General features: G+C 39.6%; 2 protein-coding genes across 2 annotated transcripts; both read left to right on the forward strand.

Moving 5' to 3' along the window:
• The first annotated feature begins 725 nt into the window (after positions 1–725).
• slc12a1 (solute carrier family 12 member 1) lies at positions 726–21,896 on the forward strand. Its single transcript, XM_066701400.1, has 26 exons — positions 726–1,352; positions 3,057–3,185; positions 3,499–3,574; positions 5,975–6,070; positions 6,762–6,901; positions 7,221–7,331; positions 7,681–7,792; positions 8,378–8,505; positions 8,851–8,935; positions 10,310–10,461; positions 10,926–11,033; positions 11,361–11,484; positions 11,646–11,747; positions 12,067–12,222; positions 12,455–12,554; positions 12,840–12,951; positions 13,438–13,578; positions 16,507–16,613; positions 16,719–16,801; positions 17,481–17,621; positions 18,538–18,669; positions 19,537–19,648; positions 19,837–19,923; positions 20,388–20,523; positions 20,632–20,699; positions 20,951–21,896. Exons 1-26 carry the CDS (start codon positions 969–971, stop codon positions 21,084–21,086), a joined length of 3,258 nt encoding a protein of 1,085 aa, XP_066557497.1. The 5' UTR covers positions 726–968; the 3' UTR covers positions 21,087–21,896.
• A 1,895-nt stretch (positions 21,897–23,791) lies between these two features.
• Positions 23,792–27,399, forward strand: dut (deoxyuridine triphosphatase). The gene is made up of 7 exons (XM_066701401.1): positions 23,792–23,954; positions 24,601–24,757; positions 24,989–25,080; positions 25,266–25,310; positions 26,642–26,716; positions 27,005–27,075; positions 27,150–27,399. The coding sequence occupies exons 1-7, from the start codon at positions 23,810–23,812 to the stop codon at positions 27,204–27,206; spliced, it is 642 nt and encodes a 213-aa protein (XP_066557498.1). The 5' UTR covers positions 23,792–23,809; the 3' UTR covers positions 27,207–27,399.
• The last annotated feature ends 537 nt before the right edge of the window (positions 27,400–27,936 follow it).

The raw sequence follows: 27,936 nt of genomic DNA on the forward strand, positions 1-27,936 counted from the left end.
CTTAGCCAGGTGTTATATTTGTGTAAATGAGGAAATATAAGAGTGTGGTAACTTATTGGTAATGGGGATGCATTCCTATAATGACCTCATGTGTGTTAAAACAAATCCCTCTGGGCATGTTCCCATAATTACTTATAGTATCATATTAACATATTAACACCCTGTACAGCAATCATTCAGTGGAATGACACTCGAAAATGTTCATAAAGTATATACCAAAAAACAGAAAGAACATCAGAACTAAAAAGAGCAAGAAATATACTTTGATTGCATATTTGACTTGTAAGTTAGCTTCATAAGCCCTTCATAAGTTTATCATTGAAAAACATTAATATTCTACAAAAGCCATGTACTAGGCTAATCAAAGACAGTTCAGCCCTCTCCCTACTTTTTCGAAACTCTGTCCTACCTTATTAATTTGACAATATGACTGAAGAACACTGATACACTCAAAAACTTAGTTCAGTATGTGCTAATTTATTAAACAGCATGAATCATGCTTTTGGACAACTACATCACCTTTCTTTTCTTGGTATCTAGGACTAAGTTAATCTTTAAGCAACCCCCAAATTGTCCCTATTAATGCAAATTAGCTACTTTGAAAGACCCTGTCTGAATTGTTAATGAAAGGATGGAGCCAATGGCCTTCTCCCAGTCTTCCTTCCTGGCACATGGCAGTAATAAAAGTCAGCTGCTGAGATTTCTTGACACATTGTGCTCAGAGAGGGACATTTAGGTTAGAATCAGCAAGATAATCTCTTGTTAAGTAAATAAATATGACTACGACGAAGATGTCACCTTTTCGATAAGTACCCAAAGTGAGGCACTCCTGACGGCTCACAAAGAGATCTGTAAGCGCATTACACATTTAGGTAAAAGCCATTCATTAGGTAATGTAAAGAGAGGTGTTTGTCTGCAGGTCACTCATTTCAATAACAAGAGTAGTAAGAAAACGTACTAGAACACCAATGGATAAATACAGCACAGTACTGGATGGTCAAATACAGAGTCCGACCCGTTTTCAGGTGAAGAGAGTAAACGATCGTTTAAAACCCGGTTCGAGTTTTTGTGCAGCAGAAGATGAACCCCCACATTATGAGGAAACATCCTTTGCAGATGGGAACGGACACAGAGGTGTATACCATAATGCCAGCTATAACGGGGAGACCAAGAACTCTGATGGAGGCTTTCATCAGTATGACAGCATCTCCAATGCCTACTACCAGCACACCTTTGGGCACAACACCTTGGATCCAGTGCCCAAGATAGACTTCTACAGGAACCCGGGCAGCGTCAGTGGGGCCACTCACAACAGGCCGTCTCTGGAGGAGCTGCATGAAGAATTCCAAAAAGTAAGTATGGCACTGTCTCTTGCTCTTGTCTTAAGATCTTAAAATTAAATATATTAAGTCAATTCATCAGCTTTTATTATTCTTCCTCTGAAGTCATTGCTTTTGGGTAAAAATGACATTGGTCTTCCCCAAGGATATAACATATCCGTTAAGCCTTTAAATCCCACAGCAGCCATTTCTGTTCTTGTAGAATTAATGTGGGAATTATTGCCTTTTGGTCATTTTATTGAAGTCGAAAATATTGAAATCAGTCAGGACTGAGCACTGCCCTGGAGTGTCAGACCTGCATGGATTGAAGACACATTTCTCTGAAATATTCCAGGAGGGATGCTAACATTTTACACTATGAAGCAAACCATTTGATGTGCGTGTAGTGTGAGTGAAAGATCATTAGGATGCAAAGTCTTCACATGATTCTGTATTCATGTTTCTGCCACGACCAGGATAAATATCACAGTAAACCCCTTTTTTGTATATCCACAGTTCATTCTCAGCAAAATAGAAGAAAAACTTAGACAATATAAATCCACCAGTTCAGGTCCTGATAAAAAACAAAAGAAAAAACTGTTGTGTTTGTGTTTCAGTGTAAGAAAGCTTTGCTAATTGATTTCAAGTGCCTGTCTATTCTGAGAATAAAACAGTCCAAAAAAGTATTGTGTAAAGTTACCTAATTATCCTCTTAGCAATTAGACATGGCACTAGAGAAATCAGTCAGAGCTGTATGAAAAGAGCCTTGAGTGGCCATGCATTTCCAATCATTTAATTTCTTGCAGCTGTTTTTTGTTAGAAAAATGCTGATAAAAATATAACAGATTCAAAACATTTAATACAATGTAAATAACCCTATGGATCTTTACATGAAACTCTGCTAAATAAGTGACACATAATACTCCATAATGAGACATAGTATGCAAGCTAATACGTTTAGGTCGATACTCTGTTACAACAGTAATGTACTGAGGCTCAGAGAAATGCTTAGTATATAACTAATTGTTCCCCTAAGCAAATGTATTGATTTTTGTTGCGTGTGTGTGTTGTTGTTTTTTAAAGGAGTAATTTATGTAAATATGGTGTGGATACTTGCAATAAATCAGGGGGCATGAACACCCATTGCCTCAAAGGGACTCTGCTCGTGTGCTGCATAAACATTCAATATTTGTCTTCCAATTCCATATGGAAATTAATCTCTTCTACTAAGTCTGTTTCATGTACTGGACAACGAAGGTGACTGCCCAGATAACCCCTTTATTCAATTCAAATTTAATATTATATTTATCTTTTCTAAAACCCTACCAAGTCTGCCTGCTGTAGCGATTCAGAAATATACTTAAGCATACGTTACACCATTCATCTGCCTATTTGTAAGAGGTGGGTTATATTTAAAATGATAGATGTAAGTAAGTAATGATATCGTTTATGAATCTCCAAACCCGGTCTTTTTTCAAGATCTGTGAAGTCCTGTGAAAGACCACACTTCACTGCAGGTGACACTCTGTAGTGTAGACTGCAGAACAAATACCTTCCAATGCCAATTCTGACCAAGCTATGTATGATATAAACATGTTCTAGGTCTTGATTGCTGGTGATGTTTCACTGTATTATGCAGTAGAAATTATATTACAGTTGACATTCCATAACTTGGGACAGTACAGTCACATTTTCAAAAGTGCAGCAAACTCTCACACCAATTTTTCTTCCATCCAGAATATAGAAGCAGGAGGTACAGCTGATGGGCCACCCTCTGGAGATGGGGTGCCTGGAGATGAGGAGACAGGAGAACAGGTGGCGGCCAAAGGTGGATTTGTAAAGTTTGGCTGGGTCAAGGGGGTTTTGGTGAGTCTTCCAAACATCATCAAATATACAGCTCCTGTTTATAATTGTTGCTCTACTTCAATAATAGGTTTCACTCTTCTTCATGTTTTGTGCAAACACCTTATAACTGCATATAGCAGATTACATTTTTAAGTGTTAGCACATGCAAAAAAAATGTGTTTCTTAAATGATAGCATATACACTGTATTAGCCTATACACCGCATTACCACTAGCAGGGTTTTGCCCATTTCCTTTGCCTTCCCTGTGTCCTCGAGTCTGACATTATTTCTAATCTTATGTCTGTCTGTATGTCTTTACTTTCTAATTTTACAGGTAAGATGCATGTTAAACATCTGGGGAGTCATGCTTTTTATTCGACTCTCGTGGGTTTTTGGTCAAGCCGGGATAGGTAAGTGGATTGAATTGGTTTGTTTGTTTGTTTGGGGCGGGGTTTGTATGGACATTATTTCGACTTCCCTGTTGAAAAGTTTAGTTCCAGTTTAATAATATTACAAATCATAAAAAAAAAACTGGATGTACTCCAATAATGTAAGCAGTACGAAATTCAATATTTAAATTTTCTCATAAAGTAAAAATTTTAAATAGAGTACAAGCTCACCTCAAATAAATAAAACCAGGAAAGTTTGTAATTTGCAAGGGGATATGTTGTTAAGCCTTAGAAAGATCTTTTCTGATTAGGTTCTCAGATGTGTGATTTGAACAAATAGTGTTAGTAATGTTCAGGTCTTAAAGAGTGAGACTGGGGATCTGGGAAGTAAAGCAGCATGAAGTCTTCCTGGTATGGGTCGATGTTTATTGAGAGAATTGAAATTATAGAAAACACGAGAGAACAGCTATGACTGTCAGAAAGGGTTTGAGTCCAGCTAATAATTAAGAGTTCTCTATGCCCTTCACCTAAAAGGTAAAACCTCAAGAACAACTCACTAAATACACAAACAGACTGAACTGCAAAGGTAACAATTAAAAAAAAATGATTCTATGTGGGTGGTAAATAATTATGATGCTATTACTGAGCTAATAACTGATGCTTTTGGGCTACTAAGCGCTCCACATTATTTATGCATGTACCTCATTCAGCACAAGCACTGTGCCTGACAAACTGGCACTAGAACTTTTTATGATGCATATCTAATGACTAAGAAAAGCCAGAGGGTCCAAGCTGGAATTGGAAAGTTTGGATTTCTGTATTGCGCTGTTATTGCTTCAGGACTTGGAGCACAATTAGTCCTCCAAATGGGCTGTTTGTGAGTCTTTGAAGTTTCACAGAAGTATTACTTAGTTTTTTAAGGTGCGACTGGTGGCTTAAGGCTGTCAGAAATTATTTCAGTATGGACTCATTTAAGCTTAATGCCCTCAGAAAAGGTGACAACATTTTAACCCCTTTTCTTGGTGTTGATATTTTCTGTTTACCTCACCTGCCTGCTTATTACACATTGGACATCCAAACTAAGGTATACATCACAATATCCCTGCACCAACACTGGATACTACACGCCAGCCACATTTTTTAGTTATGTTTACACATAAAAATCACATACAATATATAGAATACACTGATCAGCCATAACATTATGACCACTGACAGGTGAAGTGAATAACACTGATAATCTCGTTATCATGGCACCTGTCAGTGGGTGGGATATATTAGGCAGCAAGTGAACATTTTGTCCTCAAAGTTGATGTGTTAGAAGCAGGAAAAATGGGCAAACGTAAGGATCTGAGCGACTTTGACAAGTGCCAAATTGTGATGGCTAGACGACTGGGTCAGAGCATCTCCAAAACTGCAGCTCTTGTTGGGTGTTCCCGGTCTGCAGTGGTCAGTACCTATCAAAAGTGGTCCAAGGAAGGAAAAGCGGTGAACCGGCGACAGGGTCATGGGCGGCCAAGGCTCACTGATGCACGTGGGGAGTGAAGACTGGCCCGTGTGGTCCGATCCAACAGACGAGCTACTGTAGCTCAAATTGCTGAAAAAGTTAATGCTGGTTCTGATAGAAAGGTGTCAGAACACACAGTGCATCGCAGTTTGTTGCGTATGGGGCTGCATAGCCGCAGACCAGTCAGGGTGCCCATGCTGACCCCTGTCCACTGCCGAAAGTGCCTACAATGAGCACGTGAGCATCAGAACTGGACCACGGAGCAATGGAGGAAGGAGGCTTGGTCTGATGAATCACGAGTTCAAGGTGTTGACTTGGCCTCCAAATTCCCCAGATCTCAATCCAATCGAGCATCTGTGGGATGTGCTGGACAAACAAGTCCGATCCATGGATCCACCTCGCAACTTACAGGACTTAAAGGATCTGCTGCTAACATCTTGGTGCCAGATACCACAGCACACCTTCAGAGGTCTAGTGGAGTCCATGCCTCGACGGGTCAGGGCTGTTTTGGCGGCAAAAGGGGGACCTACACAATATTAGGCAGGTGGTCATAATGTTATGGCTGGTGTATATCAAATTAAGTAAAGCCTGTATGTTTATTTTTCAGTTGTGTACTGCTGACTTTATTCTCAGTGCATTTGTCCAGCAAGGTCAGTGTACCTGTGAGTGTTCATCCTGCTCCCACCTCACTAACTCATAGCGCCAGTCCCATCCTTCTCCACTGTTCGGGACCAAAGGTGCTGGGCACGAGCATCATCATTCTACACAACACGTGGCTCCCTGTAATGAAAATTAAAATAAGCAACAAGATCAAATCTGCAACAGAAGTGCATTTCAGGCAGCTGTCTTAATGGGCTTTGTATCCGTTGTCACAATCAAAAGTTTCAATTTTTCTGTAATGGTATCGTTTCTAGGCCTCGGGATTGTGGTTATTATGCTGAGCGTCGTCGTGACGACCCTAACAGGCATCTCAATGTCGGCCATTTGTACCAACGGTGTGGTGAGGGGAGGTAACTTACCACTTAAATTCTCATTATTTCCTTAGTTGTTCAAAGGTGTAAGAAATACATAGTTAGGAACGCCTGATGTACTGCAGTCCTGACACTATGCCTAATCTTAACCCTAACCCCAGAACTTACAATATGTTAAAAATGGACCTAGTGCCAAAGTAGTGTTTCCTGTTCTGACAAAAACACAGAAGCACTAGTAGACAGGCATTCAAAACTTTTTTAATCGAGTATATTCCAGCATCAGAATACCAGTTCTGTGTTGTTTTTCAATATAATGTCCTTTAACATCCACTTCAAATAGAAGTCTTTGGGTTGTGACCCAAGAGCCTTCACTTCCACTACACCCGATTGCCTTTTCACTTGAATGATTTGAGAAACAATGACGAATCAGAGAAGGCAGCTTCTGAAACCAGAAATCCCACCTGTGGGGAACATGATTTTCCAGCAGTCAGGGAGGTAGCAGAAGAGCAGCTGGAATCACAGGGAAAACTATAAATTGTCAGGGAATCACCAGTGAAAGCAAGATGGCATGCAAGTACTGTTTTGAAAACACTTTTATAACTGGAATATAGGACTCAGTTTTATTTTTGAAAATTCTTAAATCTAGTTTGTTATCTTGGCCATGTATTTACTGCAACAAAAGCGAATTTCATATCGCATTTTCATCTTTCAATCTTTATTCCATTTTCAGGTGGTGCCTATTACCTGATATCCCGAAGCTTAGGACCCGAGTTTGGGGGATCGATTGGCCTGATTTTTGCTTTTGCCAATGCAGTAGCTGTAGCCATGTACGTTGTTGGGTTTGCCGAGACCGTGGTTGACCTTCTCAAGGTAGATTCTAAGCCTTTTTCAGAAATGATACGAAATGTAATGTAAATGTAATCACTGCAAAGAAAACAAATCTTCCTAAAGACTTTATATACAAGACATTTTGATGAATAAGTAGCCTATATCTAATTGTGGAAATTTTTCATGTAATTACCTTAAGTTCAAATATTTCAGTAAAGGTAAATCATACCAAACATTGAAAATAATTAGGAATATATGTCTGTGTTTATCATTTAAATGATCTAAATTTTGACAAGTGAGTACTGTCATACAATTCATCAGTATAATAATCAATTTCTTGCCCTGCTGTGTTATCTTGCAGGATAATGATGCAATAATGGTAGATCAGGTTAATGATATTCGAATTGTTGGATGCATTACGGTGGCTTTGCTTCTGGGAATATCCGTGGCTGGAATGGAGTGGGAGGCAAAGGTGAATAGACATTATTAACAATTTGCTCTTCATTGCCTGCATTTTGCTTCATATTAAGGTCTTTATATCTATTAACTGATTGTATTTAATTGTTTAATGAAGTTGCAATATTCGGTGATGAGACTTTGAAAAGTATAAGAATGAATTTATCTCTTCATTAAATAAATACCTCTGTATCCAATTGAATATTTTTCAGAACCTCTACTATTCATTTGGTATCACTTTTAATTGAATTATATGTAGTCCTTTCTTGTGATGTTAGATCTCATCAGTGTGTTCTTTATCATTTTGCTTCCTTGTTCTCTAACAAAAATGGACAATGGCTAAAGTACTGCATTTCCATCTCTAGGCTCAGGTCCTCCTTCTGATCATCTTGCTGGTGGCTATCGCCAACTTCTTTGTGGGAACAGTCATCCCATCCAACAAGGATAAGGAATCCAGGGGATTTTTTAATTATCATGGTTAGTATGTACTGGAAAGTAGTACTGAAGAAAGACGTACCAAAGTATTGCAAGGGCCAAAGCAATTTCTACTCTATATCTGAAAGCTAGTTTAACTGTGTAGGATGTAGTTGATGTATGTGGCCTCCCTTTGAAGCATCAATAATTATATGATGCAGCCTGGCATATCTGCATCTTACAGTACGATAAAAGTGGCATAGGCAGAATAAATAGAGATGTCTTGCAATGGATAAAACAAGATGGTGAAGTTCACTCATTCCATGACAATGCAAGCTCGGTGGACAGATGTACGAATTAGAGCATGAGGGGCTTCTCAGGCCTCGTAGTTTCAAACTCTTTGACTTTCGGCAATAACATCCAAAAACACGCAAAATCAGTCGTTTTCATAACATTTGAAACTGAACATAATTCATTGAGCAGCTTTAATTCTGCACCACTGTCAGGATGTAACATCCTTAATATAGTCAGAGACTGTGAATCACCTGCCTGCCACACAATTATGGAAGGAAAGCTTCTGGATGTTTTTTCTCACAAACTACATTTCTTCCCGATTTCAACCCGGTCCTCTCTCTGCTTGAATGGTAGGATCTATATTTGCTGAAAACTTTGGCCCAGACTTTCGAGACGGAGAAAACTTCTTTTCGGTATTTGCCATATTTTTCCCTGCGGCTACAGGCATTCTTGCTGGTGCCAATATTTCGGGCGATTTAGAGGTAAGCGTCTGTATTTCCTCTGTATGGCGGCGCCGGTGGTATCACCCCCGCAGAGAAACACGCGTTTTACAATAAAGGTAGCAGTCAGCAGTATTAAGCAACTGCAGAAATAATATTATTAGGAAATAGTTAAATTACATTCAAGTGCAAAGTGTACTGAATGTGTTACATTTTGATGATTTTAAAATAAATAAATGTTTGTTTGACAAGATGTTTGACGTGTTTGTTTAAATATAATTGACAAAGTCGTTGTTAAGCAAACTAGGCATTCACAAAATTGCTTTGTCATCCTCAGGCATTCTACCTTAAGTAGATATTTTAATCAAAATGTATTGTTCGTTTAAGGACCCTCAGGATGCACTCCCCAAAGGAACCATGCTGGCTATTTTATTAACAACAATTGCATATCTGGGTGTAGCAGTCTGTGTAGGTAAGTAGAAAATTCACAGAAACTCTGACGCTGCCTTGCAAATTGCAATCACTAATATGAAACTGCTAAGAGAAATATGTGAATGTGAATTTATATATTGAAATATGTCACAGAACAGTTTATAAACCTGAACTCATTTATTTTATACCTACAATAAACGACTGAACGTGGGTGTTGTATGATTAATTCAGTCTTTTATAAAAACTATATATTTGCATATTTGCAATGCATGGCTCCGATGTTCTAGATTTATATGAAAAATTATATATTTTTTGCTTCCCTGTTGTAAACAATATACAGTATTGAAAATAATAGAAATCCCTAATTCTGAACGCCACCTTGTGGTTAAAACCAGTTGCAAAACCGTTTCTATTCTACACTAATGGACATTCTTAGTTCAGTACTAGTTCAAACAGCTGATTAGGAATGTTTTAATTTCACATATTGTCGACATTCATGACGTTTTAAGCACATGTACAATATCAGAGCAGCCAAAGGGAAACACGACATGTTTCCCTTTGGCTGCTCTTCATGCTCTTAACTTCATGGATTATTTAATACATAGATTCGTTTTGTGCAGGAGTTTCTGTTTTTGAATGTTAGTATCTACCTTCCACTGTAACACTATCAGACCTACACGACACTTGAGCCAGTGGCCTGAGCTACCAATACTGTTCTGACACTGGTTTTATTTATTTCTTAGCTGCCTTCACTTGCTGCCTCAGACAAATTGATCAGCAATTGTATTACGTCACAATAGAAATCTTAAAAAAAAGTGGGTATTGAACAAAACCGAGGTGTGCTTAAAAATCAATCAACACAAAAGCACAGAAAATAGCTCCATTCAATCACACAGCTGGCCTGGTGCCTCCCCACGCCATGCAGAAGAGGCTTAGTACTCTGTTATTGCGGACCTTTCCAAAATCAATGGAACACCTTGAATACGAAATGCCAATAAGGCACTTTAAAGAGCCCACATAAATCTAAAGTTGATACAGTCACAGCCATAAAATCAGACGAGACAGTGGTCCATTTACTCTCATATGTCTGTGAAGATTGATGGGCCCTCTAGGGAACACGAGGGAAAATACAGATGGATAAGCTAATTTACACTTCACATTTGACCAGCACAGGCCTCCTGGTTCCTTAGGCTTTCTGACAAATGTATTGAAGCAATTCATACACACTGCAAACAGCACTCCCAATATCTCTTCAGCCACACCTTCAGTAATGCATTTCCCCTCAGTTCTGCCCATCTTCAATTCTGACATCCAACCTCAGCACCCCTTGACCGTCTGAGATCTTATAAACACTAATGATGAATTAAACAGAAAGGCGCGTTTGTCTCTAAGCCTCTGGTTTGTCGTTGTGAAGCTTCCACTGTGGTGCGCGACGCGACCGGCAGCATCAACGACACGCTGAGATCAACGTTGAACTGCAACGGCTCTGCTGCCTGCATCCTGGGGTACGACTTCTCATCCTGCAAGACCCAGCCCTGCCAATACGGCCTCATGAACAACTTCCAGGTATGGCACTGCCGAGCGGTTCTGATGCACTTACATATATGCAAAAATGTAATTTATAGCAAAAACATAAATTATATCCATGCCTATGTGGTTGTGTAAATGTTGTCCTAAATTATTATTTTTTACTTCCCCAAGTACATTTAGTTTAATTTCCCAGACAGCAGAATTCATAATCCCATAAAATTATGCCCGTGCCAGCAGATTTCGAAGTATCTACATGACTAAATAAGTACCAGGGCAAAGCAGTTAAAATAATGAAATAAAAGAAAAGGTTCTGCTTGTCTTCACTCTCAATTTGCAGAGGGGTTGTAATCTAGCATTTTCAGGAAACTGAAAGTGAAAAAATATATAATAACCTTAATTTGCTGTATATCAATATACTAACTAAAAGCAGACAAGGAAAAGTGTTTTTTTCTGAGGTTAAAGTGTTTGGCTCCTGACCTCTCCTGTTTCGTGTTATTCAGGTGATGACTATGGTGTCTGGGTTCGGCCCTCTGATAACAGCAGGGATATTTTCAGCTACTCTCTCCTCAGCCCTCGCTTCCCTTGTCAGTGCACCCAAAGTCTTCCAGGTCAGTAAAACTGCAAAATAAGTATGTGTGTGGGGGGGAAATATGTTGGTACCCATCATGACAGAATATCAGATATTGCAAAATGCATCACTGCTACTGCTTTCCGAAACATCATCTGAGCTACCACTGTGATGCATGAAAATAAAAAGACACATACAAAAGCCAGAACCTCACACCTATTATTATTATTAATGTATGATGTTCACGGCTTCAGTTTATACAGTTCATTTAAATACAGTGCATGCATTGTTGGTGTATGCAAAATGTATATATTGTATGACCACAGCCTCAACCTCCAGTCACTTTGCATTTCTGTCCCTCACACAGGCTCTGTGCAAGGATAACATCTACAAAGCACTGCACTTCTTCGCCAAAGGGCATGGCAAGAACAATGAGCCCCTGAGGGGTTACATCCTCACGTTCATCATCGCAGTGGCCTTCATTCTCATAGGTCTGATCCCAGTTCAGAACCACTGCCCTCCTTGTCCATTATGGCCCAAAAAAATGAACAAGACTTCAATTGATGTCTGTCTAGCACAGAGTGAATTCATATCGTACCAATAACCAGCATCACCATCTCATTTTGTTTTTATTATGCTTTTGCTTTTCCAGCCGAACTCAACACCATTGCTCCCATCATCTCCAACTTCTTCTTGGCTTCGTACGCTCTCATCAACTTCTCCTGTTTCCACGCCTCCTATGCCAAATCACCAGGTTACCTTTTTTTCCCCACTTGTATTCAGTCCTGTATTATGGGCCCCCTTGAGCAGCAATTGGACAAACAGACTCATAAACTGTCTTAATCTAAGTACGTAACAGCAGAGACTCCATAGGGCTTACTTATTCTTCAAAACCCTGTTATTCTGCTCTTGATAAACATTAATGGGGCAGTCACACAGCAATATCTTCATTAAGAACTGCCTTTTAGTTTTAGTTTCATTGTGCTTAAAGTGTAGAGAAAACTATAACGATAGCCAAAAATAAATCAAATGCATATATGTTTTCCTGCATTACATGACAACTTTTCCCACAGGTTGGAGACCTGGGTATAAGTACTACAACATGTGGGTGGCCCTGTTCGGGGCGGTCCTGTGCTGTGCAGTGATGTTTGTTATCAATTGGTGGGCAGCCCTGATTACATACACCATTGAGATCTTCCTATACATTTATGTCACCGTCAAGAAACCAGGTAAGACACTGACAGCTTTGTTATTACCACCTAGTAAACTCCGAAGATGCATTACTTTGCACCTGAACAGGATATCGTAATGCTATGTAAACGTAAGTGTGAAATAATGATTCTCGCAGGCCACAGGGTCTTCCAGGTTTTTGTACAAGCAGGTTAATCTGTTCAAACAAAGTACAAAGATCCCTGCATCTTACTTGAATCATTTTGTTAATTTTGTTGTTTTCCTCTCCAGAGGTGAACTGGGGCTCCTCAACACAGGCCGTGAAGTATGTGAACGCCCTGAATGAAGCGCTCATGCTAAGTGGTGTAGATGATCACATCAAAAACTTCAGGTAGGAATTTGTGGTAACATCTACAGAAATACAGGCCTGTAAGACATTTTTCAATGATATTGCGTAACATGGGGATTCCACAAAACATTTACGTTTTGGATCCACTTTTGTATTAGCAGAGGACCAAGAACCACACTGCTGATTGAAGTGTAACAATTCTTGCAATTACTACGTTTCCTAGTATTTATTCAATGTGTTATAAGTGTTATAAGATGCTCATATCAAGGCACAGAACCTGAATGTACATACTTATTCATTGGTAATATGAACTTGTTTTGCTGCAAGGCCGCAGTGTTTGGTGCTGACAGGGGCTCCGAAGACGAGGCCCGCTCTCCTTGACATCGCACACTCCTTCACCAAGAACTACGGCATGTGCCTCTCCTGCCAGGTGTTCATTGTAAGTTCGCAAAGCAAGATTTTCTCAATAATAATACACTATGATAATTAACCCAGAACAACTTTCTATGGAAAAAACCTGTTCCCATTCACCTCAAAACTAATTTCAATTAATAAACAAAACATTTAATATAATCGCCAAGATCGTATATAAATATAGCACACAGCTTTAATATTCCAGGCTGAAGCACATTTTAAACTCGTAGATCGACAGTTATTTTTTCCCCCATTTGTTGTCTGTAGCACAGCAGCTTATATAATTTTAAAATGCATATACCTGAGGGCATGGATGCAGAATACATTTTAAATAAAATATATTACTTTTTTATACATTCAAGAAATTAGATCCACAACCTGAACTAAATTATTAATGAATCCATTTAATTTTCTTGTGGGACTGCTGTAATAAGCCAGCTGTAATAGGCCATGTGAAGAAGAACTGAATTCAAAATTTCACATTTGCTTAAAACGATTTCATATGAAACAGGGCCCGCGGAAGGCGATGGTTAAGGAAATAAACCGGAGCCTGGAAAAGAACCAGGCATGGCTGAACAAGAATAAAAGGAAAGCTTTCTACGCCGCCGTGACCGGTGATAACTTTCGTGATGGAGTAAGGAGCCTCCTGCAAGTAAGCATTTAAGCTGAGATGGAAAAAAAAGTAAAAAATGCTGCACTGAAAGGATGTAGTAATGGTCCGATGATTCATTTTGTCATGCATATTCATTACGTTTCCTGGCCACAAAATACCTAAGGCATGATAAAGCATGATATACGAAAGGCCTCAATCATATACAGTATCTCGAGGTACAGGAACTCAACCCAGGCTGTCAGGAATATTTAACTGCTTTTATTTTGTTAAGGAAGCCTAGGGAGTGATGAAGTGCAATTTTAAAAGGGCATTTTTTATTTTTATGATTTCTACTTCAAAATTCCTGACAATGCAGTCACAATTTAGTGGTGTGCATCTTCCCTCCATGGGATAAACAGCTCTTGGTTTTTTGAAGTATGTTAAAAAAAATCATAATAATAATAATTATTAAAAAATATATATAAATACAGTGAGGGAAAAAAGTATTTGATCCCCTGCTGATTTTGTACATTTGCCCACTGACAAAGAAATGATCAGTCTATAATTTTAATGGTAGGTGTATTTCAACAGTGAGAGACAGAATAACAACAAAAAATTCCAGAAAAACGCATTTCAAAAAAGTTATAAATTGATTTGCATGTTAATGAGGGAAATAAGTATTTGATCCCCTATCAATCAGCAAGATTTCTGGCTCCCAGGTGTCTTTTATACAGGTAACGAGCTGAGATTAGGTGCTCTCTCTTAAAGGGAGTGCTCCTAATCTCAGCTCGTTACCTGTATAAAAGACACCTGTCCACAGAAGCAATCAATCAATCAGCTGGGACCATAGTCACCAAGAAAACAATTGGTAACACACTACGCCGTGAAGGACTGAAATCCTGCAGCGCCCGCAAGGTCCCCTGCTCAAGAAAGCACATGTACAGGCCCGTCTGAAGTTTGCCAATGAACATCTGAATGATTCAGAGGAGAACTGGGTGAAAGTGTTGTGGTCAGATGAGACCAAAATCGAGCTCTTTGGCATCAACTCAACTTGCCGTGTTTGGAGGAGGAGGAATGACCCCAAGAACACCATCCCCACCGTCAAACATGGAGGTGGAAACATTATGCTTTGGGGGTGTTTTTCTGCTAAGGGGACAGGACAACTGCACCGCATCAAAGGGACGATGGGCAGGGCCATGTACCGTCAAATCTTGGGTGAGAACCTCCTTCCCTCAGCCAGGGCCTTGAAAATGGGTCGTGGATGGGTATTCCAGCATGACAATGACCCAAAACACACAGCCAAGGCAACAAAGGAGTGGTTCAAGAAGAAGCACATTAAGGTCCTGGAGTGGCCTAGCCAGTCTCCAGACCTTAATCCCATAGAAAATCTGTGGAGGGAGCTGAAGGTTCGAGTTGCCAAACGTCAGCCTCGAAACCTTAATGACTTGGAGAGAATCTGCAAAGAGGAGTGGGACAAAATCCCTCCTGAGATGTGTGCAAACCTGGTGGCCAACAACAAGAAACGTCTGACCTCTGTGATTGCCAACAAGGGTTTTGCCACCAAGTACTAAGTCGAAGGGGTCAAATACTTATTTCACTCATTAACATGCAAATCAATTTATAACTTTTTTGAAATGCGTTTTTCTGGATTTTTTGGTTGTTATTCTGTCTCTCACTGTTAAAATACACCTACCATTAAAATGATAGACTGATCATTTCTTTGTCAGTGGGCAAACGTACAAAATCAGCAGGGGATCAAATACTTTTTTCCCTCACTGTACACCGATCAGCCATAACATTATGACCACTGACAGGTGAAGTGAATAACACTGATAATCTCGTTATCCTGGCACCTGTCAGTGGGTGGGATATATTAGGCAGCAAGTGAACATTTTGTCCTCAAAGTTGATGTGTTAGATGCAGGAAAAATGGCCAAGCGTAAGGATCTGAGCGACTTTGACAAGGGCCAAATTGTGATGGCTAGACGGCTGGGTCAGAGCATCTCCAAAACTGCAGCTCTTGTGGGGTGTTCCCTGTCTGCAGTGGTCAGTACCTATCAAAAGTGGTCCAAAGAAGGAAAAGCGGTGAACCGGCGACAGGGTCATGGGCGGCCAAGGCTCATTGATGCACGTGGGGAGCGAAGACTGGCCCGTGTGGTCTGATCCAACAGACGAGCTACTGTAGCTCAAATTGCTGAAAAAGTGAATGCTGGTTCTGATAGAAAGGTGTCAGAACACACAGTGCATCGCAGTTTGTTGCGTATGGGGCTGCGTAGCCGCAGACCAGTCAGGGTGCCCATGCTGACCCCTGTCTACTGCCAAAAGCACCTACAATGGGCACGTGAGCATCAGAACTGGACCACGGAGCAATGGAAGAAGGTGGCCTGGTCTGATGAATCACGAGTGTTGACTTGGCCTCCAAATTCCCCAGATCTCAATCCAATCGAGCATCTGTGGGATGTGCTGGACAAACAAGTCCGATCCATGGAGGCCCCACCTCGCAATTTACAGGACTTAAAGGATCTGCTGCTAACGTATTGGTGCCAGATACCACAGCACACCTTCAGAGGTCTAGTTGAGTCCATGCCTCGACGGGTCAGGGCTGTTTTGGCGGCAAAAGGGGGACCTACATTAGGCAGGTGGTCATAATCTTATGGCTAATCGGTGTGTATATATATATAAAATAATCTCTGCATTAAGCTTGTTCAGCTCATTCATTTCTCACCGAAAGACTGAAGCAGTGGCTGATTTGAAGAGATCTATAAAACCTTCATGACCGCAGCTTTTCGGGATGTGAAATATACACAGAAAACATTATCTCCGCTGCTATAGGCTGTAAAAGGTCATTATCTTAGAACACTTCTCTGTGGACCAATTTAGAAACACTGGCTGACAATGCGCAGGTGGAAACTACAGACAGCCTGTAACTCATTTGGAAATTCCCTTGGTGTGAAAATTGGATTGTTGTTAATCAACCTGTGTTAATTAGGCTTCAGGTCTTGGTCGCATGAAGCCAAACACTCTGGTCATTGGATTCAAGAAAGACTGGAGAAAAGCCACTCTTCTGGACATACAGCATTACATTGGTGTACTACAGTAAGTCATGATTCAAAGTCATAATTATATACATTTGCAAGTGATTTGGTTTAATTAATTATTTTCTTTTTCTTCTACTTCTCATTATTGTTTATATTAATAAAGCGATGCCTTTGACTTTGACTATGGGGTCGTGATGCTGAGGATCAGTCAAGGGCTTGACATTTCTCACTTTCTACAGGTTCAAGGTATGTGTATTTGCTGTTAACATTCTGCATGTGGCACTTTTCAGACATACCATACTACCTGCATTTGTGGCAGAAGCTCAGAGCCTATCAGTTGGCAATTTAAAGAAACGTGCTGTTGAAAGTAGAAGGAGTACGGTCTCTGCTCCGTGGGGGAAAGCGCTTCGTCTAGGAGACATACGTTAATGTTACAAGCCTTAGTTCGTTTTCAGATCGATGTATTAAACACATGCTTGCCTTAAGCAATTTGTCTGGGTTCAAGTTTGGATGCCAGCCCAAATCCTCAATGAATTATTGACGGTCATCCTCTCTGCAAAAGGATTGCAGTGCTGTAGGGTTATCAGGTACATTCCCCAGATGTGACTGTTGCCTTTTTAGCAGTCTGAAACTGTACCAGTGCTGAGACACAGCAGCAAATCAAGTCTGACTGCTACAACGAAGGTTCAGATATGTGCTGTATCTAGGTGCTATGCTATAGAGTCTACATCATGGTCGTTGAGAGAAGAACCATAGTACCAATACAGTGGCCTATAGATAATCCACTTCAAATGACTTTGAGTTCTTGTGTCTTATGCACAAAGGATTCTTCTTTTTCTTTGCTGTCAATATTATTTCTTGCTACTGTAAATTTCAGTATTTTGGTAAATTGAATTTCACATGGTGTTTTTTTCCTAAACTGCAGAAGAAATCAATAGACTGGAATTAGAGCGCCAGGCACTGGAGGCCGCCATTAAGAATGAGGAACTGAACGCGGGGAGCGGTGGCATCAGGGGCCTGTTCAAGAGAGCTCAGACATTTAAAATCTCTAAACCAGAGGCAAAAGGTACCTTTATGGTGTTGTTTATTTATTTGTTTAAGTTTACCATTATGATATTTGTGATGCATTTTCTTCTCAGCCACTGCACAATGCTACTTCTACGGCTCAGTATTCCAGATCTCCTGGCTGCAACTATAGAGGCAGTGATGCGATAAGCTGCATCCCTTTGAACATTGTTGGGTGTACATTATCTATGTTCAAGGTCAGAGCATGTCAGTCCTGTTACATGGGGATTGAAGACCAAGTTAAAATGCCAGTACAAATCAAGTGAATTGACAAATAATTCCCTTCATCAGAAATGTTTTAGCTTTCCCACAAGGTCCAAATATATATTTTTTTCTGTAAGTTTTCTTTCCAACTGGTTGACAGGGTCAGTGAAGTGTGCAAGTCAGGTTTGCTGTTCATTGTGAAGTTTCAAGAAAGATAACAGTGTGCCTCCCATGATCCCTTCAAAAGAGTCCCCGGAGATGGAGAGAAAGAGAGCTGTCTAGCTACCTCTGTTAATATTTCTCTTTATCTCGACTTGTGGATCAGGGCAGACAGGGCACAATTTTGCAGCCATTTATTCCAAGAACAGACACAAATGGCAAGTTTGACAAATGAAAACAGTAATAAAGTTATCATTATGTTTTGGAAAACAAAATTAAATGTACAAATTCTAAATAAAACGACAAGAGCCTCTCTCTAATGATAAATGTCATAAAATGTTCTACATGAAACTGGCTTTGTTGTAATCTAATCAGGTTGCTTATATTTTTCAATTTCAAGGGACACTTGGAAGGTTATCTGTGTTTTTCCTGTGCAGTGGCAGGATACATTTTATACTGATACATGTAAAATCATGATCATTAATCCATACATGGCTCCAGTATGGACCTCTGGCTCCAGAGGGATATTCATGGTGTTTTCTGTTTCATTGTAGCACCTTCCATCAACACTGCCCAGACAGCACACATGGGGGAATTTAACCAGAGGCTGGTGGAGGCAAGTGCCCAATTCAAAAAGAAGCAGGGCAAGGGTACCATTGATGTGTGGTGGCTATTTGATGATGGAGGTACGATTTGAATGGATCTGCTGCTGGCTTGCCAAAGCCCCTCTTTCAATGGCAATAATAATAACAATAATACTAAGCTGCTTTTATCCGAGCAAACCACAACGCTTTAAGAAAGTGCCTAAATGCAAGCTGGCAACATGAGTCTGTTTGTAGATAAACGACTGTGGTTAGGGCTATCATTTAAACGGTCATAGATATAACATACTAAACAACATGCTTTTTGAATTAACAGCTGTTTACTCAGAATGCACATTGCAGAGATTCAAGTTAAGTTGAATATTTTGTCAGGCTTTTCTTTAGTTTAACAGAACAAACACCTGCCTAGTAACAAACGTTTTTGTGCAATAAATGCCTAGCTTTTGGAGCTGTGTGTCATTAAATAGCAGGGCCACGTTCAGTTAATTATCTCATTACTAAGGCACGTAATGGATTACATGCTTGTGCATTGTATGTATCCTTAGCAACGTACCTGCAAAAGAGCTATCACTAGTGATATAATGAACCTTATATCTAAATGTAAATTTAAATGGCAGAACTAATTGTTATTATTTTTTATCACATTGTTTTTAGTTTCATCAGCAATATTTTTCTAAGTGATTATCCAGTGAGTGAGATGCCTTCTGTTTTAATTGTATAAAAACAGAAAGCTCTTGACAATATCTATTTCAATCTAATTCATCATTATATAGAGATATGTTATGAGTACATGTGAATATACTGTTTGAATATGTATCTGTAATCAGTCAAGAGCTCAATAAAGGGTCACTTATCTTACAGCAACAAGCAAATTGAATGATCAAAGACTAAGTTCAGTCTTATAAAGCACAGGGAAGCAGATGACGATTATTTATATTCTTACCATTTCAGGCTTAACTCTGCTGATCCCACATATACTGACAAGCCGCAAGAAATGGAGAGACTGCAAGATTAGGGTCTTCATTGGTGGAAAGGCCAACCGTATAGATGAAGACAAAGCAGCGTATGTATATATATTTTTATAATAATCAAGGCAAAATACAATCTGGATGTACATTGCATAAATCGAAAGTTCTAGATTCATTAATTACATTAACTCAAAAATCGCTACAATAGATACAGGTCTGTCATATATAGACATTGGCAATAATTCATAAAACTGCCTTTTTAAACGCTTTTTTCCCCTTTTAGAATGGTCTCACTCCTGAGCAAATTCAGAATAGAATTTGTGGACATCCATATTGTTGCTGACATCAACACTAAACCAAACAAAGAGAGGTAAGACATTAAGGCATTATGAACCTAGAGAAATAAGTATTGTTGAAAACCAAATATCAGGTTCTCAAAAATACAGTTTTCTGCTGATTAGAGGTAATGGTGTTTTGGTTTGATTTTTTCTTTTTAGCTTTATTCCTTTTGATCACTTCACTGCACACCACAGTAATGGAGAAGTATTCATTTAGGCAATAGAGTAGCCTATATAATACACCTTTATCGCTTGATTTTCCATTTTCTTACTTCAATCCTTTTCACTTTTGCTTAAATGCTGTACAGTGATATAAAAAAGGCTAATATACCGAAATACCTATTTCCATATGTATGTAATATATTTATCTCTTAACTTACAGGATTGTCAATGGACATTTACAGAGAAGTGGGAAAAATTAACAAGAATAAAATGCTAATGTAAACACATTTTCAAAATAGTATGCCATTGCCTTCTGCGTGACTTGTTTTCACAGCTGGAAGTCCTTTGAAGAAGCGATTGAGCCATACCGACTTCACGAGAACGATAAAGACGCTGCTGCTGCTGAAACAGTGAAGAAGGAAAGCCCGTGGAAAATCACCGATTCTGAACTGGAAATGTTTAAAGAAAAGGTAGAATAACCTGCAATACGTTAGTTAGAATATGTGACCTGGACTTTTGCACTTGAATTCATGCATTTATGGCTTTTTTCATTTTGTTTCCCCTTTCACCTTCTCCAGACGTATCGTCAGGTTCGCCTCAATGAACTGTTACAAGAGAACTCTAGAGCCGCTAACCTAATTATTCTGTAAGTACCGCCTGTCAGGTCGCTCTAAATTGAAAGAGAGAACACACAGACTTGGGCTACGGAGGGACAGCTGCTCCTTAAAATCACCTGACAATCAACTGTAAGCAATTGTTTTGTGTATTAAGTAAGGCAGCTAGACCAGGGTATTTTATTATCAACATGCAACAGGCTTCTCTATTGGCAAATCGGTAAGCATTCAAGAAAATTAAATCTGTGCATTGTCTAACAGTGTGTCTTCTTGTACTGTGCAGGAGCCTGCCCATCGCGAGGAAGGGGTCAGTCTCTGACCACCTCTACATGGCCTGGCTAGACACTCTCACCAAGAACCTTCCTCCAACTATGCTAATCAGAGGAAATCACAAGAGTGTACTGACCTTTTACTCCTAACTAGGAAAACCACTTTAACACAACCTCTTAAATCTGGCAAACTAAATTGGGGATAGCTCATTTTCTAATAAAATGTGCCAAAATAGCTGATGTGAAAAATGCTCTGCTGCTGCCCTCTAGTGAATATTATAATTTAGTACAGTTTGACAAGTATTTGTTAGCCATATGTTGGTAGATTAAGGAAATCACATAGTAAACATCATGGAGCAATTTTGTCAGTGTGAAAAATGAATGAAGTTTCAGATGTCAAAATGATTTAACATGAATTACTTAATATGAAACATGATATTGCTATCACAGTCCAGAATAAAGGTGATTCTTATTATCAATATACTTATCATAGCCATACCTATACACTTTATGTAAATTTTGACAAATATTTACAGTAATATTTTTAATTAACCATATATTATTTATTTTTAGATATATAATTTATATACATGCAGTGCCAGGGAAATTACTCCATAACTTCATATAGACTAATCCAACCTCAATTATATGGCTTACAACTTTCTAATGCAACACTTTAATGTTATCCGTCTTTTCTACTACTACAAACAAGTAAGGATTACTGACTAGAAATTGTAGAATAATTATTTGCTTTAGGCACCTGAAGACCTATATTTGTCTTAAGCAATGACAATAAAGCTTAATAACATTATCACTGATAATCAACTGAATCATACAACTTGTTTGGATAAATTATTTGGAATACATATACCTGTGTGTAAAAAATATATTTCCTATACATATAGTATTTTTTTGTTGATGAAATCTAGACAAATAATTAAAGAACAAACTTGAAATATATTGTTTTTGCATTTTATATTACTGTGTAATTTTTTGATGCCAGTATGCAGGTTAGAATCAGTCATAGATATAGGTTATTCAAAGTTTTTAGGAATAGTAGGCATCAGTGATAGTGTGGAGGTAGTATAATAGTAGATAGGTTATTGCCTATGATATTGTGCAATGAATATGAGTATGAATATGCATGTCAGAAGTAGTGATACTACAGTAGATTAGTAATCAATAGTAACTGTAGGTTACAATCTGATACTATTATAGCATAAGAATACATCCCTTATGTGTAATCATACGTTGAACACCTTCCTTTCTAATGCTCTGAACCTGAAGCTTATATGGCTTCAATATAAACATGGTGTATAGTGTATCTCTGTCTTAGGATGGGCGACCTCTGTGCAGTGTGCTGGGAAAGCCTAGAGCAGGTCTTGAAGGCCACTGGTACTCAGTACAAGATGATCCTAAAACAGAAGTTACTTGTCAACATATGTGTTTTGACATTAATCATGGTAACGAAAGATAGAGCTGGTCCAGGGGTTAACAATACTCAACGATTCAGCAATGTGGTCTGCAGGAACACAAGGTCCATGTGTACCTAATATATGCTGTAATGCTTGTAAGAAATGTATTTAAGCTGGAGTTGATTTTTCCCCATTCAAACAATGGGGAAGCAATTAAAAGGCAAACACGATGCTAGGGTATATTGTCAAAAGTGTAGAATTGAGAACAAGGGCAGTGATGTTCAGACTGTACAATGCACTAGTTAGAGCTCATCTGGATACTGTGGACAGTTCTGGGAAGAACTTCAAGAAAGAAATTGATTAAAGTCTTCAAAATCATGAAAGGCATCGACCACATCAAACCAGAGGAGCTTTTCCAGATCTGCATGGACACAAATAGAAACTGGGCTGAAAAGTATTCAAGACAGAAGACTGTAGACACTTCTTCACACAGAAAGTTGTTACAATCTGGAACAAACTCCCCAGCGCTGTGCCAACAATTTGGGAATATTCAAAAACTGGATCACTAAGTTATAGATGGACATGAGAGGTCGAATGGATTCCCCTCCTCTCCTTCGTAAACTGTATTATGTTCTTATTTAACTCATGTTACCATTATTATAGAAATAACATTATACATACTATATCTGAGATATTGCGATAGAAGCGAACGTACATACTGTAGGAACCACAACAACTGCATTAAACATTTATTTACCAAACAATTTTAATAAACATTTTCAGAACAAATCAGTACATTAGCCATCACCATCCATCTGCGCAGATACACTAACAATAATGGTGCAGTATTTCCTTGTCCTGACTGCATGAAAAGGAAAGGGTACAGAAGAGAAGAGAAGGTAAGCTGGGACTTACGTACGTCGATAAACAATTGACCCCGCCTGACTAAATTTCCAAGGGCCTTCATTTCTTTATAACTGTATTCATCCTCGGATTTATTTTAATTAACATGCACCTGCTTCTGCAAACTGCATCTCGATGTAAACATGTGCATACCTCATTTATATACGCAAGCATAATAGTGAAGTGCGTTCATTACTAATGTAAATCACAGCTGATGAAATAGCTCCAATTAGGCTGCTACTGGCTAAATATCATACACAAAAGGGAAAGGTCTTAAGAGATGAAACGCGGATGACATGTTTAAATACCCCTGCTGGTGTTTTTGTGCATTATGAAACCATTGCAATAAATACACAAATAGGATGTTACTGACAGGGCACGGGGATCGGCAATATTGTATTGGGCTTATACAGTACAGGAAATATATCTGCCGACAAAACACACACATGCGCCTAGATTTAGATATGAAAAGTATAATAACCACCAGCACAGAGAAAGGCTGCCGGCAATCAGCCATTTGGAATACCCAGCATTCTCCTGGTCAGCGCGAACAAAATGGCCCGTCTTCTCTGTAAAAGTATGCGTTGGAGAAATTGCGTCTTATACCAGGATGCTCCAAAATCTGCTCTACTCTTCAGAAACGGAATTACACTCGACTTTCAGAAATGCATACTCCTGAAAGGAGACGCATGTAACACAGGTAGCTATGTAAACTAACACAAACACCCCGGGGTGTCTTAACACAGCTTTATTGTGATTGAACTGTAACTGCCTATGTATTGTATTAATATGCTAGTCTTCTAGTATAGTTTGTCCACTGCAGTCAGGCTGACAGTCAGTGTGTCGTGACGTCCTGTAATTCACTGGCATCTGCAGAAAAAGGCGGAAGTGAAATGTAAACATCGCTGCTGGATTGCTCGCGAGATTCGGGCTTCCGGGAGGTTTCTATAGCAACCACGCGTCCAAAAAAACCTTTTAATATTTTTAATGGAAAAATAAAATGAATGCAATGTGAAGCATTATTTTTTTTAATGTGAAATAACAATGTATACACGCAAATTAAGGTTAAACGGAAGTCGTGTTTTGAGGGGTGCCGGGATATGGCGGGAATATATAAATACAATATTTGGCGGGTGATTTGCAAAGCTGCCCGCGTCTCCGCTCTGTCAGTCTTTCACTCTCTGCTTGTCTGTCGTCTTTTTAGTTTAGGTTTTTGCTTTTTTTTAATTATTATTATTATTCAGGTGTTAAATATAGCTATATGTGTTGTGCGTCGTTTGATTTTAATACAGTATTGACTTAGTATTATTTGACGTATTCTTTTTAAACAACCATGCCTTGCTCAGAAGTCACCGAGGCAGCTGCGCCTACTTCTCCCTCCAAACGGCCGAGGACGGAGATGATCCCCGAGGTTAAAACAGTGCTGAGATTCGCCAAACTGTCAGAAAACGCGACTCCCCCAACAAAAGGGTCTTCAAAGGCGGCGGGTTATGATCTATACAGGTTAGTTTAATGTTTAAATAGACAAATTAACACAAATATTAAACATGTAGCCTATTTTTTGTTTTCCCAAATTGCAGCACTTGTTTTCTGTTACAGTGAATGCTATTAAGAGGGATCAGTATAGTGTAAATATCGCGCATGTCATGTAAGGTCAGGCACTAAAGCTGAATCATAGTCTACAGCAAAGATGCTGACTAATGAATTGTTGGTACCGTGCTTTTGTTGTGCCAGTGCTTATGATTACACGATCCCTGCCATGGACAAAGCGATAGTGAAGACGGACATCCAGATCGCCGTGCCGTCGGGCTGCTATGGCAGAGTGGGTGAGTGGGGCCGGGCTGTACTTTCATTGGTTCACAGCGCCAGGCATGAATATATTATCATGGGATGCTGCAGGACAGGACCAGAGCAAGTTTAAGTCACTCTTGTTTTTCTTTTGTTAAATGCAAAATGATCTGCCCTTCGTTTCCTGACTGATTTAATTTTGATATTTTGTTGTATTTTCTAGCCCCACGGTCTGGGTTGGCTGCTAAACATTTCATAGATGTTGGAGGTAACTTCTGATCTTCAAATTACAACTGCAGGGATGGGAATGTGTGTGTGTATCTTCAGCTGTAGAGGGTTAAACTATTCAGTTTATACTGGGATAACCATTAGCTTAACACCTACATAATATTGAGAGATTGTGATTATGCTACCAGCACTACAAGACAAGTAAAAAGTAAAACAAGTGTGTGTATAGCCACTGATCAGCCATAACATTATGACCACCTGCCTAATATTGTGTAGGTCCCCCTTTTGCCGCCAAAACAGCCCTGACCCATAGAGGCATGGACTCCACTAGACCTCTGAAGGTGTGCTGTGGTATCTGGCACTAAGACGTTAGCTGCAGATCCTTTAAGTCCTGTAAGTTGCGAGGTGGGGCCTCCATGGATTGGACTTGTTTGTCCAGCACATCCCACAGATGCTCGATTGGATTGAGATCTGGGGAATTTGGAGGCCAAGTCAACACCTTGAACCCATGATTCATCAGACCAGGCCACCTTCTTCCATTGCTCTGTGGTCCAGTTCTGATGCTCACGTGCCCATTGTAGGCGCTTTCGGCAGTGGACAGGGGTCAGCATGGGCACCCTGACTGGTCTGCGGCTATGCAGCCCCATACGCAACAAACTGCGATGTACTGTGTGTCCTGACACCTTTCTATCAGAACCAGCATTAACTTTTTCAGCAATTTGAGCTACAGTAGCTCGTCTGTTGGATCGGACCACACGGGCCAGCCTTCACTCCCCACGTGCATCAGTGAGCCTTGGCTGCCCATGACCCTGTCGCCGGTTCACCGCTTTTCCTTCCTTGGACCACTTTTGATAGGTACTGACCACTGCAGACCGGGAACACCCCACAAGAGCTGCAGTTTTGGAGATGCTCTGATCCAGTCGTCTAGCCATCACAATTTGGCCCTTGTCAAAGTCGCTCAGATCCTTACGCTTGGCCATTTTTCCTGCATCTAACACATCAACTTTGAAGACAAAATGTTCACTTGCTGCCTAAGATATCCCACCCACTGACAGGTGCCATGATAACGAGATTATCAGTGTTATTCACTTCACCTGTCAGTGGTCATAATGTTATGGCTGATCGGTGTCTCTTCAGCTGTAGAGGGTTAAACTATTCAGTTTATACTGGGATAACCATTAGCTTAACACCTACATAATATTGAGAGATTGTGATTATGCTACCAGCACTACAAGACAAGTAAAACAAGTGTGTCTGTGTGTGTGTAATATATGTCTCAATTAATGAATTGTCATCATCCACTGCTGGATGAATATACCATGGATATATACCATGCCCCTCTGAAACAGTGAGCTCTCCTCTCTCCAACAGCTGGTGTGGTGGATGAAGATTACAGAGGGAATGTGGGGGTTGTGCTCTTCAACTTCAGTAAAGAAACCTTCGAAGGTGAGATCTGTTACAAAACTGGCAGTGGACTTCAGCATATAAACAGGCAAAATCACAAAACATAGTCACCATGGTTTTCTAGAGGGTTGATATTTTCATTGTGATCTACTGGAATTAGGAGTGTCAGTCTTTATTTTTATTTTTTTTTCATGTCCATACAGCATATTAAATAGTGTGAAAGTATAATTGTACTGTAATTTTGCATGCTCTACAGATTTTGTAAGTAGATGGGGACACACACCACTATGTAAAGAAAACACCTTTTCCTTTCCCTCCCTGTTAATGTAGTTAAAAAGGGCGATCGCGTGGCACAGCTGATCTGCGAGAGGATTTCCTACCCAGAGCTGGAGCAGCATGAGGTACCTTGATCAGTATGATTTTTGCGTACAATATTGTACCTTGTCAGACACTCACTGATATATTTTAATTACAGACGCTCGATGAGACGGAAAGAGGAGCAGGTGGTTTTGGATCTACTGGACGAAATTGAATACGATTTGTCTGAGCCAGCTAGAGTTCCCAAAGGAGGTCTTGTCAGATATGTTCTGGCTTCCTTTGTCTTTCTCAGGTGTTCAAGTCTATCAGAGTGAAATCACAGCGATGTAGATCTGGTTTGCTTTTAAGTCTGATGATGGAAGGCGTTATTTTATGTGACAATGGTTTAATAAAGGTTTTGTATAAAATTTGTAACTTGTCCTTAATTCAACTATTATACCCCTCACTCAAGACATCAAGGATAGATCACACATGACCAAGAGCTCAGTTTATCACTACTCAGCCTTTAGTTTTGTCATTGTTATCTGAAGGGACTGAACTTGGGATTCGGACGTGTTAAGGTTGAAGTCTAAAACCTGTTAGAAACTGCCCTGTAATGGTCCTGCAGCCCAAGCTGGGCCTGTAACGTGGCTGCTCATGAACCCATTTTAGCAATGGTAATCTGGCAGAACATGTCTGTGGGGGGTTTATTACACTTCCAAATAATGGTCTCGGCCCAGCAGGGAGTACACTAATTAAAACGTGTAGATGTGTAAATGGAACTCTACAGTAGTATTGCTATTCTTAGGATTGGCCCAGCTAGAATTTTGTGTATCACCCTGGAAGTGTCTGGTATGGCATCTGTTGTATGGAAAGTGTTTTTTTCGTTTTTTTTAAATCTTATCACACATTGAGAGATTCAGTTTACAGTCCCAGTTCTGCCTTCTGTTAAAGTAACATACTTG

Source organism: Amia ocellicauda, chromosome 4, assembly GCF_036373705.1.
Source record: "Amia ocellicauda isolate fAmiCal2 chromosome 4, fAmiCal2.hap1, whole genome shotgun sequence".
In the NCBI taxonomy this organism is placed as follows: domain Eukaryota; kingdom Metazoa; phylum Chordata; class Actinopteri; order Amiiformes; family Amiidae; genus Amia; species Amia ocellicauda.

Excerpts from the sequence above, each read along its gene's own strand:
- slc12a1 (XM_066701400.1), top strand. The coding sequence starts at position 969 with ATGGATAAATACAGCACAGTACTGGATGGTCAAATACAGAGTCCGACC. Across the intron at positions 19,649-19,836 it reads ATAGATGAAGACAAAGCAGC|AATGGTCTCACTCCTGAGCA; the intron begins GTATGTATATAT and ends TTCCCCTTTTAG. Across the intron at positions 20,524-20,631 it reads TGGAAATGTTTAAAGAAAAG|ACGTATCGTCAGGTTCGCCT; the intron begins GTAGAATAACCT and ends CACCTTCTCCAG.
- dut (XM_066701401.1), top strand. The coding sequence starts at position 23,810 with ATGGCCCGTCTTCTCTGTAAAAGTATGCGTTGGAGAAATTGCGTCTTA. Across the intron at positions 24,758-24,988 it reads GCGGGTTATGATCTATACAG|TGCTTATGATTACACGATCC; the intron begins GTTAGTTTAATG and ends TTGTTGTGCCAG. Across the intron at positions 25,311-26,641 it reads ACATTTCATAGATGTTGGAG|CTGGTGTGGTGGATGAAGAT; the intron begins GTAACTTCTGAT and ends TCTCTCCAACAG.